Genomic DNA, 22,092 nt, shown 5'->3' on the forward strand with positions numbered 1-22,092 from the left:
GATCCTTGAGACACTCTAATTTCGGTTTTTATACCTGAAATATTGTCTAAACATGACCGAACACGTCATTCGTATCTGTTTCGTTTTTTGAGGCATTGAAAAAACTGTTCAAAGCTGCATGTAACTATCCCAAAGTAAAATAAATAAAAAGAGAAGAGAAAAAAAGAAACAAAACAAAGCGGCAAAAACTCGTTCTCTCGTCGAAATGTAAACAACATATCTTTTTGCCGGCGCGGCGATGGCGTTCCAGGAAATCATTTCTTGTGTTATAAATATTCTTTGTTGCTTTTTCTTCGGAGAAACATATTTTTATGTTTGTCATGTCCAAACAGGATGAACTGGCATTAAAAACGTCAAGAAACTGCGTGAATCGAATAAATATCGGACGTCAACGAGGAAAAAACCACGAAAAATTTTTTCTTCTCTTTTGTCTAAGAAAAAACCTTTTTTCCGACTTTTCCATATAAATAATAAATAAAAGTACACGTGCCTCTAAATCACTTTATCTCCTATAATTTCGTCATAAATATATCCAGTTTGTGTCGTGCTTCAAATATGATTTATAAGGATTATGCCTGGCTGAACACCTGAGATAAAACGAAGCATTTGGTGATAAAATTTCATTTCATTCCCACATTTTCAGTACTTTTCCACAAGTTTTATTTGCAGTTTATGCCAATATCGGATCAAGGACAAAGATTTTGTGTCAACGCAATTTTTTGTTTGAAAAGACACTTTTATCTTTGTGTAAATACGAGTCCTTTTTCGCTTTTACTCCTACGCGTACCTTCTTCTTAATTTCTCTACATCACAGTATCCGGTTGCCGGAGTTACAACAGGTATACAATGGGATTTATTTTGAGCGAACAAACATCGTAACAGGTGAAAATGGCTAAAATGTTTTTGGTATAAAAAAAAAATGTAACTAAAGAGACGCTTTGGAGATGTAATAAAAGATTATTTCGAGGGAAATTTAGAAAGACAAATTATTTTTAGATGGTATGCGGAGGTCGTTTGATAAGAAAATTAATGTTTTTAAAAAGAAACTTGAAATTTATACAGTTTTTGACATAGAATAACTTAAATTTTGTTTAACGAGTTTTTAAATAAAATAAAATAAAAATTTTAAGAAATATTTTTAAATGAGAATAAAAAAATATTTAAATAAAATTAAAAAATAATTTAAAATATTTTATATTTTTTTTTTATTTTTTTTTAATTAAAAAAAATTAAAGTTTTAATTATTTTAATAATATATAATAAATATTAATTAATTTTTAAAAAAATTATTTTATTTATTATTTTTTTACATTTATTTTACAAAATTTTTAAGTCTTTGACTAATATGCTAATATTTAATTATTTAAAAAAAAAAAATAAAAAAAATATTTTATATTTTTAAAATAATTATTATAATTAATTTTAATTTAATTAAAATTTTGTTAATTAAAATTTTGTTATATTTTTTTTATAAATGAAAAGATAATTTTGAAATTAATAGATCTTAATTTTTTTTTTCTCTTTTTATGAGAAATTTTTCATACTTTTGAATGTAAATTTTCTTAAAAGAATCTCTTTAAATAAAAATTTTAATTTTTTATAATAAAATTTATTTTCAATTTATTTATTCCTGTTTTTAGTTATTTAATTTTAATTTTATTTATTTGAATTTATGAGCTTTAATATCCGATTTTTTTTAAACTCAAAAACTGTCAATTTTTTAAAAAATTAAGTTGAAATTGTTTTAAATTGCATAAATTTTTTTGAAAAAATTATCGAATTTTGCGATAATGTGATTTAATAAATTTGCCTTTCTGTTCATTTAAAAAACGAAAACTTTTCTATGTTATAACGAAGTCAATGGGTCCTCAAATTTAAATAATTCTGTTTATGCCTTGGTATAAACGTTATTTTTAGCATCAAAATCCTCTTAAAATGCTTTAAAATACTCTCAAGTATCCTCGAGTTCTTCCAGATAAAGGTCTTGCACAATTTGTAATCACATAAACTGCGTCGTAAAACGATAATTATTTTAATTTTCTAATTCTCGTGCGCTCCATACATTGTCGGAAAAATGATTACCCCATGCTTAACTGAATGGCAAACACATTGTAACGTTTAATTTAAGTGTGCGCTCGTGTATCACATATAGACACATTTTAACCAAAACAAACGTCGCTCGTCGTCATAGAGTCTTAGAGAGGTACTTGAACTATATTCTAAGTCCGTTCGTTGTACAAGGTCAATATTATCGTTAGATCGTTTTCGTTTATTATTTCTGTATACATCATCATATCATCATCGCCATTCAAACACACACACACACGAACACAAATCTGCCACACACCACGATTTACAACTAAATATTATTACGAGAGACGCAAAAAACGACTTAGAACTAGAAATGCCGCGAGAAATCGTAAAATAAATACGGATTTTATCGCAAATAACCAAAACATTCTGAAATGTGGTTGAACTTTTGCGATGAACTCCATGCGCGAAGGCCTTCGATATGGGCAAAGAATATGCGGACGTTGAAGAAACTTTAAAGAAAAAAAAATTTTTGGTCGTTTCAAAGTCATTCAAGTTTATTCACATTTGTAAATTTTGTCAACGTAGAACGCGCAACGTGTGATTTTATTTTGTTTACCTTTTGGATGTGTAAACAAAAAACGAAAAAAAAATATTTAAAACGTAGCATGACACGAGAATAATCAGAGCAAATAAGATTTACGATCAATTTTTATGATAAGTTTTTTTGACGAATTTTTCACGAAAGATTGAACTTGTTTGAAAGAAGAAGGAAGGAAGTTGACAACGCGAGTCATGATGATAATAAATACACGTCAATCATATCGTTGAAGCGTTCATCGAACCTGTCTTCAATTACCCGGAGTAATATAAACAAAGTTTGCATCACTCATTCAATTACTTTTTGCCCGGTTTCGTGGAAACACATGAGGCAAGAAATCGATGAACTTTCAAATGAAATGTCAACATTATTGCTTTATTTTATAAATTTTTATGAGATTTTTTCTCTGGCTTTGAGCGTCTGTGGTTGTGAAAGGGAAAAAAACCCGTTAAACAAATGCATTTATACAACTTCTTTTGAATTCATTTATTCCAAAGTGGAAACAATAAGCAGACATTTAATTGGAAAAAAAAGTTGATTGATTTTTTTCCTTCCTTTAAGGGACGACAGACATATTTTCCAGCCTTTTAATTAATTAATTTCATTCAAATATTTGTTCTAGCGGAATTTAATTAATAATAAAATACGAAACATTTTTTTCTGATTAATGATTCAAGAAAACTGATGAACGACTGTGGAGGCGAATTGAATTGTTTGCAAATGTGTTGTAGGTATATAAAAATGTTACAACTCATTCTAACGTTGAATATTCAATTATTGAATAAATATTATACAAGACATGCATGGAGCTATCTAGACGTTCTGCGGTATTATTATTATTAAATTAAATTACTTGTGTATGCCAAGTAAACAAACTATGGCAGAGGCGATAACGAGCGAGTTACAAAGTTGCAGCGAATGTAAACAATTGTTTGTGTATATTTTATAATTTTATTTGAAAGGCCATGGAAACACGGCGTTAGGTAGAAGCAACGCGGTCTGGAATTTACTTGAGTAATCGGAAAGGTAAATAAATGCAAAGTTTAAGGTTTTATCTCGATTTTTTGAGAAATTTATTATCATAAGGAAAACATTACCAGATTTCGTAGAAAAAATTCGGTTATAAAAAGTTTAGTTTTCAGAATATAACCGCATTTTTTCTACGAAATCCGGTAATGTTTCAAATTTCGTTTCATTAGATCACTTTTAAGTCCTTGATGAGCTTAATCATCACAAATAATTACTCTGCCATTGTTCACGAGAGAAAAACAAATGAACAACTCAAAACAAAAGGGGCAGAGTTTGACACAAAAGCCTATTCTGGTTTCATTTGCCAAAAATAAAATAAAACAAGCCTTTTTGTCAGTATTTGCTCTGTTTTTTGTTTATTTTGTACATTTTTGTTATTGTTATTATTATTTTGTCTGTACATTACTCATCATCATCATCTGCGTTTCTGATGAAAGATACGCTGTCGTTGAAACGACAAAAAAAAGAGTCTAATAAGATTCGAGCTTGTTTGTTCTTTGTCTGCAATACAATATATTTATAAATATTAAGCTCAAAACAAATTTCGTTCTCATTATGATGATAAAAGCTTGCTCAGCAAATGAAAATCCGGGCCAAGTTTAAATGAAAGACATTTTTACTACTCCAGTTCTCGAGAGTATTTTTACTTGGTGACACCTAAAATTTATGATACAGATTAAATTCGTGTATAGTCAAGTGACTCTCATTCCCACATAATTTTAATATGTACTTATCATGTTCGACTCGTTAAGTAACAAAAGTTTTCTTTTTTTTCTGAACCTTTTCTCATGTTTCTGCTGTGCGAGTGTGTAGGTATTTATCTTGAAAGTTAATGTACCTCTGAAAAGTTTATTGTAGAGAGACAATAAAGTCAAAAGAAGATTATGCGATGAACTGAACAAAGAATGACTGTGGTCGACTTTTTTTCCTTATGCCTTTTCTTTCTTTATTTTATGAATCTTGTACTGTTTGAGTCATGATAATTTTCTGTCTTATTATTATGAGCGGTTGTAAGGACAGCATCTGCGTTCATACTGCATCTGTATTGTGAGAAATTGGTATCTCGCAGTTCAAAAAATTGATTTGACATGATGCGAGGCGCAGGGAGACTTAAAACAGTAGGTCCTCAGCAGCAGATACAAAATTAGTTCATTCATTGCCTCCTCATTATCTGGAACTTAAAAAATCACATAGCACGTGAAAGCAGCATCAAACCTACTAAATAAAAAAAATGTTTAGTATCTTTAAAAAGTTTCAAATACAAAACTTGAACGTTCTCACAGTTTTTGATGCATCTTGAGATCAATTCATTACAAATATGTCTTCTTTCTTCATTATTAAATAAATAAATGAAAAGTAATGAAGCCACATCAATTCAATTCAATTCAGCAGCAACAAACTTGTTTACAAGAATTTATTTTTTGTTGTTGTAAAATTAATTTGATCAGAACATAAAAGAATAACTTAAAAAAGTGAGAGAGAATTTAATATCAAAAGAAACATTTTTAACATGCATCATTTTCTACAGACACCGCAAGTAAATATTTCAAGTTGGTATTTCATCACTTTGTATATTTTGAATGAATGTTTAAAATACTCTATAATTTAAAAGACTTTTATGTAGCAGCAGCGCTATGGGAACATTGCGTGCGTTGTTATCGTGAATTTTTTATCATCATCATTAACAAATTATTTCTAACAGGTCTTCTGCTTGTATTCACATCACAATCCTTTCGCGCACAAAAATAAGAAACGAATTTTAACTCAATATTTATACAAATGTGTTTCGAATACAAAAAAGATGTGAAATATAAACATAAAGAAGTCTAGAAAATTCTTTCTTTCTTTAGAGTTTGTTGTCGTTTCGCTGTGTATGGAACATAAAACTCTCTGTATAGGTACAGTTAAAGTCACAAGACGACGAAGAAGAAAACAGAACAACAACCGGTAAGACAACGAACGACATGTGTATGAAAGAGTATTCTACCTACATGATACATGTTTTTATTCAAAAGAATGGAGGGAAAGATGTAAATAACATACAAGAGGAAAAAAAACTAAGAATCATCCAACATAATTTGCCTCAGCAGTAAGCAAGTATTGCAAAGAGAGAGGAACGAGGTACATTAAAGGAATTTTTTCGTATATATGGAAGATGTATTAGAATTGAAGGAACGTACGAACAACCTTGAACTTCTTGAAGGGTATACGGTTCCTTCCCCCTGACGTTAGAATGATGATCTTACATTGCGAAATCCGTTGCCAAAAAAAACACACAGTAATACTTCTGGAACGCTAATAAATTCTTATTAAAGTAACGACGAGTTGTTTTCTCAATAACAACAATTGTGAAAACACTGCAATATGGTAAAAGTATAAAATCGCACGCAAACCGAGAATGTTTGTATACAATGAAAAATGAACGGCGAGTGTAAGAAAGCACATGTTTAACGAGGAAAAAAAGGCGCAGAAAACGCGCGACCCCATGATAACAAACAGCATTGTTATTGTTTGTATCTGGGTCTCATTCCTTGATTCCTTTGTACGACATACGTACGTACGGGCTCTGTACGAGGCTGTGTAAGGAGACACGTTTCGACAGCAATGTTTTGAATCGAGTTGAGTCACATTGAATGGCGAAGTAAATTGAGGCTAGGTATACGGCATAATTGTAAATAAAAAATAATAATAATAAAAAATGTACACGTATCTACGGGTAAAGTTAAAAATATTGTAACGCAAGCGCATTCACCGTCACAACAAACACAGCCTGTACGAACATATGGGCATACGTAACGAGCAGCAACCGAGTCTCAGGTCGTCGTTAATACGATTTGTTTGTAAATATGGCTGAGTCAGGGTTACCATGCAGTCAGGGGAATTTCCTGTCGTCGTAGTATTTTTCATCGTACGATGTTTTAATTCATAAATAAAAGACCTATGTGTCTGTGTGTGTGATGTCTGTTAAACATGACTCAGTGTTCGTGTTTTTCTATTGAATCATATTTTATTATTGAGAAATACAAGAAACTTTGCAAAAAAAAAAAGTAAACAAAAAACATGCGAAATACGAGACCAATGCAGAGTGTCTCTCACGCCACGTATTGTTGTCGAGTTCCAACTAAAAACGAAATTGCCAAAGAAAATGGCAATAAATAAATAATAAGTTACTTACCTGGAACGACGATTGATTCCAATACACAATTTTTTTTAAACATAAAATAAAACAAAAGCGAACGGAGGTCAATGCACAAGTAAATTGCTCTTCGTTTTGATGCTTGTTTGCTCACATACATCACAAATTTAAACATACTCTGATGCGGCGGCTTCACTTGTGCAACAACAACAATAATAATAGTACAGGGCATATATTTGATCGTAGCAACGACTGTTGTTGTTATTGCCCGCTTGTCTGGAGTTTTTTTTTTGTTTGTTTGTGAGCGTTATAAGATGCGATGTAACGAAAATTGAGACACGTGTAACTAGTTTGGAGTGTATTGTACCCATTTTATGGGAAATTGATAGCATCTTAAAGCCAAGGACATTGCTACCAAGTACAAACTTTTTTTTTATGTTTCGAAGAATTCCGCCCCATTTTAATGATACTTGAATAAACTGTCGTCTAGCATTCTTTTTTTTATGATGCGCTCGGGAGTAATTCTGACAAAATTGAATATTTAAATAAAAACGATTGTTTGTGTGTGACACGGTTAAAAGAATTCTATTTGGTAACGTGAACTGTGGGTTTTTATTACTTTGAGGGGTGTTGAAGGGTGCTTAAACAGTAAATATGCAAAAATCGGGACATTTTTGTACTTCAGAGGTCCTTTACTGTTCATTTTTTTACTTTTTGAATTCTTTGGAGAGTTTTTGAAGATTTACTTTTACATTAAATTTGATGATAAACTTTTAAAAAAGTGAAATATTGAAGTCTAAAGATTCATTTGATTTCTATTTTCTTCCTTTGCTTACTTTTCTGAAGTGAAAACGTAAAAAAACATTACAAGTTGTCACAAAAAAAAAAATTTTCAATAGAAACTTCGAGACCACTTTCTCGTCCCTCTACATTCGCTTTTGTATCTAATTTACAGACATTGAACTTCTCGCTTCGCATTGAAAATAAACAAAAGTGTTTTTTTACGACAAAAAATAAGGGTAACACTCATTCACAGGGAATAAAAGCAAATTGTTGTATTCATTTAGTAACACCAGCACGTTTCCTTTATCGCGACGCATCCCTTTTTTTAAATACATTTCATTAAGAACCTACTCGATGTTATCATTGTTCGATTCCCATTACTACATCATTCCGAGTTGATTGCCCTCGTTAGATATAAATTGACACTACAAAGGTTGATGGCTGCTCCCAAAAAATTTCGTTTGAAAATGTCCTTTGCGCGTGTGAAACGACGATAAGACATCAAAGTGTTGTTTTGCGTTTCGTACCTCATAAGCTGAAAAGTAATAAAAATTTCTACAACTCTACTTTATTCTTTTTACGAGTCTTTAAAAGTTAAATGACTTCCCGTTTTAAGAACGATTACTTTATTTTTTTACGTCGTTGTACGAAAAAAAACTCACATAAGCAAGTACAATGACTCGTCAAACATTTCTGATTACTTTTTTTTCTGGCTTGTGACGAATCGGTTTCTTTTATTGCTTTACTCGTTCACTCGTGAGTAAGTCTTCGCACTTAAGTACTTAAGCAGAGTGAGTGAGTGAGTGATAAGGAAAAAAAAAGTATACATAAATATTATTGTTTTTGGAATTGAATGGAACACCAACCAACGAAACGAAAGGAAATGCTCATTTAATACGCGTTAGTTATGTAGCAGTTATTAATAGGCAGTCGTTTTTGTTATTATTTGCATGCATGAGTCACCAGTTTCTAGAAATTACTCTTTGTTGGTTTTTGCTTAAATAAAAACTTTATGATTATTTACATTTTATTGCTCGCTGAATTATCGAATTTTATGCGTCGATGATAAAAGTTAACATATGTGCCAGCTCCCTAGAATTATATTTTTTTTATTATCTTATCAAAGTGTATCGAAACCCTCGATGGATGTCTGTTTAGTATCATATTATGATGGTTAAGCGACGCGTAAACTCACATCAGACACATAGATCATATTTCCCTTGAATCAAACAACTTACATAAGTTGTCTACGTTACGAGAGTCTTAAACTTGAATTGTAGCAGCAGCAGCAGCAATTCTTGAAATCCGTTTGTAAAGAAACGAAAAAACGGCATCGATACACGCTACGGTTTGTTTATAAATAAAACGAACGTGTGTTGGTGTTTTGCTACATTATTATGGGAAATTTGTGCGACATGGCAACCCTGCAGCACGGCATTCGGGTACTTAACGATGGATTTCTGTTTGAAACGAACAGTCGGCGAGAAATTGTTTCCGAGATAGGACGCATTTTGTTGTGCTCTTGCTATATAACCTACAATACAATATTAAAACACAAACAACTTGTGTGTCTATTGCGCATCGTATATCAACAACAACAACAAAAGTACTGACAAAAATAAAACAAGATATATACAGAGGTTTTACGGAACAGTATACTACTACAACATACAGATATATATATATTCTATACACCAACACAAAATCTATAAATATACATCGCAAACACATAATATATAAAGAAATATATATATAGCAAAGATACGTTACTACAAGCAAAGTGTGTATTTTGGAATATAAAACTATCTCATTGATAAATACAAAGTTTTGTTATAAAGTACACACAGCCAAGACGACAACTAAACAGTGCAAAAATTCAATAACAACAACAACAACAATTCAGCCGAGTTTATTAAAGTGATATTTTACGTGTGAATTTAAAAATATCAGAAAATAAATAAAAAAGCATTTTGAAAAGAAAATCAATAAAGTGAAGAAAATTTCACTATAATACAAAAAATATACGGGTAACAAAAAAAATAATAAACAAACAAAAAGAAATTTAAAGTTGAAAAAAAATTAAAGAAAAAACCACGGCACAAGAAATATTCGTAAAGTTTGCAACCATTGCTGATAACACGGAAATTAAAACAACCGGCAGAAAAATGCCAAGCAAGCAAAATGAAGCTGATGTACTAGCAGTAGAAGAATTAGTACATGAAATCCGAGAAAACTTACGACTAAAAGCCAGACCGTCACATCATCCTAATCGCAGCAGGCCATCGCCATACCACATCCCATGCAGATCGTGGAGCGAGCCGAGCCCGCATAACCCGACAGCGACAGACAAGCAACAAACCACACATCCCATTATCAAAAAGAAACCCGCTCCCGAGGACACAATAGATGACCCCTACGAGCTACTGCAACAACTAATCAAAAATAATAACCTAGTTAAGGAAGCCGTTCGTCGGCTACAGCACAACTTTTCCTCACCAAAGCAACGTTATTTCTACGAAAGTGACGAAGAGTCGCATTCGCCAATTGTGATGATGTGTCAGCTTGAATCTTAAATTAAATTTTATTATTCTTTCTTACACATAAAAAAAAATATATATATAAATACACCTCTATAAATAATAATTAATATTAATTAAAACAATAAAGTAGTGCGCTAAATTAGTTCTGAAAAAAAAATTAAAATAAGTAGGACTGAGTTTAACAAATTATAGAATGCAGTTTGAATGATAAAAAAAAGTGAGAAAAAAAAATTAAAAAAAATATTTAATGTTTTAGAAAAATACCACAAAAATAGTGTTCTGATGAATGAAAAAAAAATGATAAAAAAATATGTGTCCATTGAAAAAAAAAATAAAAAATTACAATAGTGGATATTACCTGATTACAAAAAAATTGTGAATTACTACACTACGATATAATATTAAAAAAATATATTTGCAGAATGTCTTCTCTTGAAAAAAATTTTAAATCATACAAAAAAAAAATATCAATGTGTAAAAATTAAATATTTATGTGATTCTTAATAATATTTTATTAAAAAAAATCATTATGGTGTCACATGATGTTGCAGGGTGAATATTTTGCAGAAATAAAATTCCGTTCCTTAACGTTTGGCTATTTATTAAAATAAAAAAGCGTAAAAATTTAAAGGTTGGAAAAACTAGTTCAAGTACTCCTTTATTTTCTATTGCAGAATATTCACCCTGTACTATACAATAAAAATTAAAAAAATACACTATTCAGAAAATCAACATTCTACTATTCATTATGTATTTTAATGATTGTATTATAAAGTATAATAATAAGAATAATAATGAAAACTTCATGTTCTAAAATATTAATAATAAGATCTGAGAATAGCTGGATATAAAATGTATGCAAAATAATACAAATGAATAACAACCAGGATTAAGTAGAATCAATTATTATTTTTATCATTATTATATTACTCTATTGAATGTGTATGATTCGCTACTACAATTTCAAATTCATCAAATTATTGTATGTATGGTAATCATTTTGTCATTGCATCTAGTCCGTTCATTCGAAAAAGTATTGATTTGTGCGATAAATAGGAAGACGATGACAAAATGACATTACTTTTATGTATAAAAAAAATATTGAATTCCCCACCTATAATGCAAATATAAAAAATAATTCATAATTAACGGTTAATTAAGGTAATATGTTTCTAATAACAAAACAAAAAAAAATAGGGAAAAACTAGAAATTTTAGTTTCGTAATTTATTTAGGAAAAAACACAAGTATTTTACGTATAACTTATTTTAATAATAAAAATGAAATATCGAGAAATGCCACACACACCTTTATTTATTTTTTATTAATAAAAATATTTTCTGCCGTGACATTATTCAATAATAAATATATTATTAAAAATGAGAAATATTGCAATGCAAGAAGTAAGCGTGCGAGAATATAGTTATGAGAAGGAGAAAATTAATCCAAGTATTTCTTTTTTTTATGATTTTTGTCTTATCTCTATCTACTCTACCTACTTGCTTACCAGTTTTTAGCCTAAAAAAAGTACAGCAAAACAACAACAAAACGTAAATAAAAACAAAAATAAAAGAAACACTTTGCAGCCACAGTACGAAACGAACACAAACGTAGAAAAGCAATAACAAAACGAAAATAGAAAAAAATAAACATGGCGGCCATGACTGTTTTTCATACATACAACTACACACAGAATTGAATACATATAGAGTTATGTACTTGTCTGTAGATCGTGTCTATGTCAGCATATGGTAAGCGTATCGTAGCGAGCTATGCGGTCTTGATAATCGATACGTAAACAAAATTTCATGAAACATGACATGGTTTGTCTCTGTATCAAAAAAGCATTCGTTTATTTCGAGAAAGAGACCGACAAATGTTTAATTTTAGTTAAAAATATAATAATCATTAACTTATATTGCAAGTATAGAAAAGTGTAAAACACTATTTGTGTGTCGTGCCGTGTCACTGTCTATATTTATGAATGAATTTGTATTTTACTACATGTACTTGTCCCATATAAAATTGTCTGACGAAACGACGCGAATCACATGAGCAAATTTTCAATAAGAGTCCCTTAAAGGCGAATTACCCAGATTAATTAAATATAATTTTCATTTTTTGCATTCAATATGGCTGCCATGGCTTACTTTTAGAAACGTAAAATAATAATCGATAATTTGATACGTTGTGTTGAGTTTTGATTGTGTAACGTAATATCATTATTATCATTCATCCATTCATTGTGTATACTATACTATTATTAAAAAATAGCAAATTCTCGTGTTTTAAATAAATTAATATTCTTTGTTCGTTCGAGCACATTCTAAATGTGCAAGAAGCTTTAAACATTTGATACGAGGGCTTTGATATAATCAACCCTTAGCCAATGTTCACCCCCTCTAACATACACATACATGAAATCGTAAAATTTCAACAACCATCTCTTTATATATTATTATTATTGTTATCATAAAAACAGTGAGAGACATAAAATCTAATCACACCGCATGTAGTATGAAAAAACACACACACACAATAATGTTTAAAATAATAATAACAATAATAATAAATATTAATCAAACTTTTCAAAATATTGTTGGACTTTAGAGTTCGATTTTGTAAATGTATAACCACAGACTTAACGTAAAAATAACTTTCATTCATCATATACCTATATAACTATATAAACCTATATACTAAAAAAACAAATATTATAAATGTGTAAAATATATTATTAAATAATATAATTACATATACGTTTATGTATATAAAATAAAAAATATAGGGATTATATGTATATGAAGCGATGAGAGCAGAGTCTTTGCTCATTTTCCAGCGAGGACTCACGTGTTATTATGGTATTTGGACGGGAATCGCTTCATCTACAATACGCAGTGAAGCTTTAGAATTATTATTATTCACTTTGATCAGTGGTGTGTATTCATAAATAATCTTTTTACTTTTAAACAGCCAACTTCTTTGTTGTATTTTGTATTACGCAAATGTTCTCAAAGAACGTCGTATAACAAAAACGTAGGGATCTTGGCTTTTTGCATGTTCATAATGCGTACTAAATTGCTTTTGCAAAACAAAAAAAAAATCCGTAAAAATAATACTTTAGGAATATCGCATCATGATTAAACTAACAAAATTTCTTTAATTTTTCAAAGGAATTTCATTTTTTTTAAATAAGAAAAAAATATAAAAAAAAAATCCTAGACTGTTTCAATTTTAAAAAATTGATTGATTTCACTATAGTTTGTAGTTGTTTAGCTTAATTAATTAAACTTGTGAGTAATGTTTTTATTACTTTTTCTATGTTTTAACATACGTGTAGATAATCATTGATAATAATTTTAAAATATAAAAAAAATACAAAAAAAAGAACTATTAGTACAGTGCAACCAAAACAGGTCATAAAAATAAATTAATTAATTTAAACATCATTCATTCATTCATTTATTATCATCATCCTTCACGTTATCGATCGCTTTTTAAATTATTTCACTAACTTTTCACATATAAATATTCATTTTCCTTCGAATATAACAATAAACAAACAAAAAACACATAATATTAGAAATAATAACAATTAGACTCCATAACCGATTTTATTTAAGGTATAAACATTATTTGTATTAGTAATCGATAATAATAATAATATTAAAACTTGCATACATTTATTATAATAATAAAAACTTATAATAATAAATTTATAGGTGTGTATTATTATTATTATTATTAAACTCATATTATAATAAACTTATACATTATAAATAATATAAAAAAATAGAAAGAATGATGATACTTGTAGACTTTAGACTTAGATAGGAATGAAAAAATCTAATAAATTGAAAAAAAATACATTGCGCTTTGAACAAAAGGCAAATCACCTGTAAAAATTGAATGTTAAGGTTCACATTACAAAAATGTTAGTTTTCTTTATATATTTTGACATAGTTCAACACGAAAATGATAAACATGATAATAAAAAAAATGATGATGAAACTATTTAGTTTTTTTACAATAATAATATTCTTTTTTTGTTAACTTTTAAGAAAATAAACAACAAATTCAGAATAATATTAAAAATAAAAATTAGCATCTAAATTAAATAAATAAAATTAAGTATAAAAAAAAACAAAAAATAGGAAAATAATTAAATTGATAAAAATGTGTACGCTTACTACAACAAAAAATAAAAAAAAATAATACATTGAAAAACATAACTAAAAACTTAAAAAAAATTGTTTTTTGTTATTTCGTCCCCTTTTACATGAATTTTTAATTTGTCACATTGTGTCGCAATTGTTTGTCTTCTCAGGAGAGAGAAAGAATTGTTCGTTGCGTAGTTCTCGAAATAAAAAAAGACATAAAATGCGCATTTAACCCCGTAAGTGCTGCGTAGTTTCCTTTGTGTCTTGCGTTTGTCAATTCAGGTGTCATTGGTATGAGACGAACAAAAAAAAACAGGTAGCTTTTCAATCGTTCCAATAATTTCATCTCTTTTTGATGAGACATGATTTTTTTTGGGTAAGTTTTAACTTATTTTAAGATATTTTTTCTTCTTTATCTTTTCAATTTCCGTCTTTATTTGCGTCACGAAAATCTGGGTTACAAAGCTTTTGTACTTACAAGGATGAATGTTCGTATAAAAGCTTTTAACGTTGTCATCATGGTGGATGAGTAAACAAAAGTAAACGAAAAAAAAGCAGAAAAATATGAAAGGAAGTAAATATAAAAATACTGAAACGATGACCCATTTGTGGATAGATGATGATGATGATGATGCGAGTAAAAACGAGAGATAGAGAGGAAAGAAGAAGATTTCTGTTATTATTATTATTTATTGCTCTTGATTTCAATCGTCGTCGTTCCAATTTATTTATTGAGACATAAATAATGTTATTGATTATTTTCGGGGGAACACAAAGTAAAATGTTTACAACGATAGCGAAATAAAATAAATCAATTGCATGCCAGTTCAATTGTAGTCATGAATAATAAAATGTTTTACTTTCGCTTTGGCACCCAAATAGATGATGTTTCCACGAAAATGTTTTTTTTTTGTTTTTTTCCGAGAATTGACATTTGTTTTTATTGCGTAACCAGAGACGTTACAAAAATATATATTTTTTTTTGTTTTTATTTTTTTTTAATTTTTATTACTTAATTTATTTAATTAATTAAAAAAAATAAATTAAATAATTCATAAATTTGAATTAAATTATTAATTAAATAAATTTAAATTTAATTAAATTATTTAAAAATTTTTATTCATTTTGTTAATATTATTTTTAATTTGCAAAAATATTTTTAAAATAAAAAAATAATTAAATAAAATAATTTGTTTAAAAATTATTTTTATACATTTTTATGTTAATTATTTAATTTTATAATTTTTTTTTCAATTAAAAATAAATTAATACAAAATATTTTTGTTTAAAAATAATAAATTTAAAAAAAATTTTTTTTTATCAAATATAAAAATTAATTAAAATTTTTTTTAAAAAATGAAATAAATAAAATTTATTTCATGAAGGTTATAAAAATATCTCATTTTAATTATTTTTTTATTCAGTTACTTTTCAAAGCGATGCAATTTTCATTATTTGCTCTACTAAAAGTTACGCCCCTGTCTGCAAACAGTTAAAAAGTCAATAACTTTCATGTTTTATATCATCATCACATGTCGAAACGTATAAACATTAAAAATTAGCTGATGGCTCCCATTAGACGTTGTTGTCGTCACAGATGATAACATTATTTGTAAACAAGGCGTAGTAACGATAGTAAAATTATTCCAACGTTATCTTTCTAAATACAACATAATAATAGCTTGTTTTGAACAAAAAATCAATAAAATGTGATATAAGCCTTGATAAGGCAATTTTTGTGAATCATGTGATTTTTCTTTTGTATTTAAAAAATATTTAATAAAAAAAAAAAAAACACGTCAGTTAAATTTCGGTTGAATTCAACTCTGACGAATATTTTTATAAGAAGCGATAATAAAAAAAAACAGTCCGTTATGTTGTTTTTTTTTGTATATCAACGAACGCATAACCATATCGATAAAATGTAAATAAATATTATTTAAAGGCGTACCTGACTCGTAGCATGTCTGGTATGCAATTCTTGCATTTAAAATAATAATTTAATTTTAACGATGTACTTTCATCCATTCATTAAATTGCGCTGACGACGCGCATAGTAACCGACTGCTGCTGTAAAGGTCGTTGTTGCTGTTTGTGGCATGATCTTCATTAAATATCGGTATACAATGTTAATTTATGTAAACATCATAATTTAATCTGTTTTTTGTTGGGAAAAAGGAAAAACTTTCATCTGGGTTTTAGGTGTTTAAATTGCGATACTGCGGGCGAAATTCACGGTATTTAAATATCGTTTTTCAAGGAATCGAGGAAAAATGAGGATTTAATTGGAGATGGGTTTCGTTGATGTGGTAACAATTTAAATAATATTACGGAAAGTTTGAATTTTGTGGAAAATTCATAAAAAAATCTGTAACTGGAATAACAAAAATATCATTTTCCTCTATGATTTTTTTATTTGGTTATTTCAAAAATACATAATTTATACTTTTTGAATAATTTTGATTCAAAAAGGTATAAAAATATGTTTTTGAATTATTTTAAAATTATTATTAATTATTCAAAAATATTATAATTTCCAAAAATCTGAAGTTCTTAATTTTTTTTAAATAAGTAAAAATAAACTTTATTTATATTTTTATTTTATTTAAAAATATGAACTCATTCGTATTAAAAATAATTAAAATTTTCAGATTTTTGAAAATAAAAAAAATTATATTTTTTTGCTAATTGAATCAAAATTAAAATTAACAAAATTTTAAAAATAAAATAATTTTAATTAAAATTATTCAAAATTATTTTAATTTATCAAAATTTTTTAAAATTATTTATAAATTTAAAAAAAAATAAAATTTTAAAAATTTAAATTAAAAAAATTAAATAAAATTAATAAATTAAAATTTAATTAAAAAAAAATTTAGTCTTATAAAATAATTTAAAAAATTAAAATTATTTTTTGTGATTTTCTAAAATTTTTATTAATTATATAAAAAAATTAAATTCATTCAAAATCCTTAAAAAAATATTATTATTTCCTAATTTACTTTTTTTACCCATAATAATTTTTCATTTAATAACAATTAAAGAATGAGAAATGAATTATTAATATTTTTCCCTTCATCATCGGATGCCCGTTTTAACCTCATATCCAATCGCCACGGGCTCTAAATTAATTGCTTTTGACCTCTCATAAGAACCGTTTAATCACTCGCTCGATCAAAAAACTTTGAAGGCGTAAAATTTCATTCCAACTTTGATGAATAACGGTTTAAAGCGTTACGTCTACGCACTTTTACAACAACAACAAAAAAGAAATTGTAAAACCAAAACAAAAACAAAAAAATATCCAAACAGAAAGTCGTGAGCGAGAGACATGACACATTTTTTGTTTGCGAAATTTCGTTCGTCTAACAAACATTCACTACAAAAAAAAAGACACGCGTTTGTTTTTTTTTCGCTATTTAAATATGCACATAAAAATATAGTGTCTGGTCTAATGTATAATGTAACGGATTCGGTATAGAAAAGCGAGCGATATAGCGGTATTTTAGTTTTTTTCACTATTATTTTTTGCGCTGTTTGTTTTTACGATAGAGATACGCGCGAGAAACACAAGAAACAAACAAATCGCTCACACATCAATTGATATTGTTATTCCGAACAAGACGACGAGCTGGTTGCTGTAAACAACGTTAATTGTGCAGTTAGGTGTGCAGTACATAATGGAATGTGTTAATTTGAGATACGGCCTCTCAATCATATCACAAATAAATATCTCGCCTTTTATGGCGATGCGTCGCGCAAAAAAATACGGTATTTGTGTTGTTGACCAAACCGAGTCAAGCCAACAATTGATTCTCGATGTGGAAACCATAAATTTTAGGAATTTAGGAAGTAAATGGAAAAAACCAAAAAAAAAAAACTTTTTTTTTCTTGTTATCGTTAAATGAAATGCCCTCATTATGTACCTATCTGTCATTCCATCAGTGGCTGTTACGGGCATGTGTTGGCAAGCAAGCAGCAGCAGAAATTGGAACATGTGTGATCAGAAAGACAACAACGTACGTGAAATGCGTACTGACCTGAAAACTTTTTTCACATTACAATTTTCCGTTCTAGCTGTGTGTCGTCGCGTATGTGTCGTGTGTGAAGAGCATTAGGTGTGTGTGTAATATTACAGCATTGGGTTCAAGGACATACATTCTCCGTTTTTCTATATAATTTTTTTTTTCATTTTCAATGACGATGAAAAGCGATATTGGGCTCGTTTTTTCAATTAAATTGTCTGTCTAGAATTTGAAATAAAAGAGAAAAATTGAAGAAAAGTAATTTAAATCGTAGTTTAACTTTAAGAAAAAAAATTTTTTAAATTAAAATTTGAAATAAATATAAGAAAATTTAAATAAAAAAATAAACATAAAAATAAATAAATAAATTTAAGAATTCGAAAAGAAAAATCTAGCAACATATCAAAAAAAAAAATAATTTAATTATTAAATAATTAAATTTAAAAATAATTTTTAATTAATTTAAAAATAATTAATTAATTTAATTTAATTTAATTTTCAATAAAAAAAAAAAATAGTAAAATTTTTTGAATTGACATTTTACACTTTTTGACAAATAAAAAAAATATTATCAAATTATAAATAATTTTTAAAATTAAATAATTGCTGAAAATAAATAAATTATTCATTAATTAATAAAAAAAATAATTTAATTATTTAATTTATTTATCAATTATTTTTTTATTATTAAAAAAATTATTTAATTATTAAAATAATTAAATATTAAAATAATTTAATAATTTTTTTAATAATAAAAAAATAATTGATAAATAAATTAAAAATTAAAAATAGTTAAATATAATTTTTTTAAACTAAAAATTGTAAAAATGAAGAAAAAAAAATTATAGAAAAAAGGTTAAGGTAAAATTTTATCGAAAATTTGAAAATAACTTTCTTAAAATTATTTTTAAATTGTAGAAATCGAGTAGAAATGATACTAAAAATTATTTTATAAAAAAAAATAATATTTAAAAAAAAATTAAATCATTAAAAAAAATATTAACTTCTTAAAATTTTGCCGGAAAATTTTTGGAAAAAAACACGTAAAAAATTTAACATAATCGCAGAAAAAAATGATGAAATTTAATATTTCAAAAAATTTTCATCTCCAAATGAAACGTTTTTTTTTAAATTTTGACAAAAAGTTAAAAAAGCTTTAAAAAAATTATTCTACTAAATTATTTTTTTTATTCTTTCAAAAAAAAAAAGTTTTGAATAATAATTTAAAAAAAACCGAAAAAATGCGATAAAATTATTCACTTCCCGCCAACTTTCACATCTGCTTTTATTTTTTTGTTAAATACTATGCGAGATATGGGAACATTAACGTCGTAGATAAGCTCAATATTTATATGAAATTTATTCTAAAGCCTTGTCCACGTAAAATGTATCAGGATTACATTTTCCCCAGCGGTTTAAAATGTTCTGTTGTTGCTACTTGTGATGCCGATGATGATAATAAAGTTTCTACATGCCGCCCCCTGGGTGAGTTTTTATTTTTTGTATTTTTCAAAAATACATTTTACGACCCTCATCAAATTCCAAACGAAAAATACCTCTCTCTACTTACCTACCTCGTTGGCAACAACAACAGCAACCTTTCGCTTCATTCGCAACAAAACAATATTTTTCACTAAAAATAAATATTATGTAAAATTTATGTAATTCTAATTAGTCATTCTCGTGTACGTACCGTCCTAACTAAATTAAGGTAGATTTTCTCGTCGTACAGAAAAATATATTTACGAAAGGTAATAAAAAAAAACAACTTCTTGGAAAATCGATAACAAATGGTGTAATGAGCGAACAAACAAATAATAAACGATGAAAGGACGAACGAAAATAACAACATCATGAGCATTAAATAAAATTGATGATGAGGAAGGACATCAATTTGTTTGTCATCGTTGCTGTGTTGAGTTATGATTGAGCTCCGTATGAAGGAAATTCTTTTCCGAGGTAATTAATATCACATTAACTGTTTGAATGTCAGTTAATGAGGACCTTTTTTCCTCACGAAATTAGCAAGCAACGATAAATAGAGCAAAAAAAGGCTGCTCTGCCCTTTTAAATATGTTAGATCATCATCATTTATTGACGACGATGGAGAAGAAGAAAAAAACATCAACTGTTTTTGTTATTGCCCCCATATAGATTTGTCATGCTTGTGGCACATGCTGGAAGACGCACGCTTTCCGTTACTCAATTCTGGGAGAAAAAAACAAAAGGTTCAGCGTACGTGCATGTATGAACGGAAAATCCAATCATTCCTGTCCACATGATAAATATTACGTTCCTCTACAGCAAATTTTCCTCCGAACGACGTGCCGAGCTACGTGATACAATATTTTTGGTTGTAAACACATCAGAGGCATGCGCATTTTCCGTTGTTGACGATATGATAATAAATGATAAAAATATTAAAACAATGTAAAGTCGTTTTCGCCAAACACAAAAAAGGTCCTTTGTCAATGTCTAATGCAAAAACAGGCAGCAAAAATACTCTTTAATGAAAAAAATTGATAATTTTGAATTAAATTTTTAGCTGCAGGTGAGCTGTTTTTGTATATGAATGGTACAGATGAGTAGATTTTCACATGGAAATTGTGCACGAGAGAATGTTCTCGATGCCTGCTGATGTTGTTGCACACAAATGAACTTTGAACTTTTGACATTTTCTGCACTGCTACAAGTTGCATGGTTCGGCAGAAGTAATGCAAATTTTTCTACAAGTTTTTGTTTTATTTTGTTATTCAAATTAAAATTCAAGATTTTTGTAACATATGGAACGGTATTGATTGAAAAGTTCTTCTTCATGCAAATTCTTATATTATCAAGTAGTTTAAAATTTTTTCCTGTGGGAGTTGAATGAAAAAAAAAAATTAAAAGTGAAGAAGAAAATTATTATCAGGTACTAAAATATTTCAACGAGAATTTTTATCAAGAGATTTAAATTTTTTGATGAAATTATTTGATTTTTTGTGTTTTAATTTAAATTTTCATTAAAAATAATTTTTATTTCTTTAAAATTTTTAATTTTATTTTGATTAAAAAAATATTAACTTATTTAAAGTTTTTTATTTCATTTTATTTTATTAAAATTTTTTTTTCAAATATCAATTTTTTTTTAAAATTATAACAATTAAAAAAATAAAAATAAAAATATTAAATTTAATTGTTTTTTTTAAATTCTAAATTAAAAAAAATTAAGGAAAAATATGTCAAAAATTTTGAAAAAATTTTTTTTGAAAAAATTTTTATAAAAAAATTCAAGTTTTTTTTTTTTAAATTGTGAAAATTCTAAATAGGGCACAAAATTAAAAATTTTTAAAAATATTTATTTTATAAATAGGAAAATTCAATATTCAAAAAATTTTTCATGCATTTTTTTAAGAAATGATACATTTACAAATAAATTTACTTTTTTGAATTTTAAAAATTAAAATTTTTTGGAGAAATGTGTTAACTTTAAGCTAAATTTTTACTGTTTCGATAAAAAATTAAATTAAAAAATTTGGAAATTATTGAGAAAATTCAAGAATGAAATTTCTTTGAATTTTTAAAAGAATAAATTTTTAAAAATGATAATTATCATACTTTAGACAATTTGAAACTTTTTTCCATTGAAAATTGTTAAATAAAACCCAAAATTTGAGATTTCAATTGAAATTCTATAGAAAATCGATGTGCCCTATTAGAGAATATGCCCTAACTCAGAGTTGCCCTATGATAGAATTTTCACTGTACAAAAATTCTTAAAAATTAAAATTTAAAAAAAAAATTTTGAA

General features: G+C 27.3%; 2 protein-coding genes across 2 annotated transcripts in view; both read left to right on the top strand.

Annotated features, from left to right (window-relative positions):
- Nucleotides 1-22,092, top strand: part of LOC134829619 (xaa-Pro dipeptidase) — a 69,092-nt gene that overhangs the window by 9,845 nt on the left and 37,155 nt on the right. The gene's annotated exons all lie outside the window — the stretch shown is intronic.
- Nucleotides 9,070-13,339, top strand: LOC134838416 (GSK-3-binding protein-like). Its single transcript, XM_063853943.1, has one exon. The coding sequence runs from the start codon at nt 9,746-9,748 to the stop codon at nt 10,151-10,153; it is 408 nt and encodes a 135-aa protein (XP_063710013.1). The 5' UTR covers nt 9,070-9,745; the 3' UTR covers nt 10,154-13,339.

Source organism: Culicoides brevitarsis, chromosome 1 (assembly GCF_036172545.1).
Source record: "Culicoides brevitarsis isolate CSIRO-B50_1 chromosome 1, AGI_CSIRO_Cbre_v1, whole genome shotgun sequence".
NCBI lineage: Eukaryota > Metazoa > Arthropoda > Insecta > Diptera > Ceratopogonidae > Culicoides > Culicoides brevitarsis.

Excerpts from the sequence above, each read along its gene's own strand:
- LOC134838416 (XM_063853943.1), top strand. The coding sequence starts at position 9,746 with ATGCCAAGCAAGCAAAATGAAGCTGATGTACTAGCAGTAGAAGAATTA.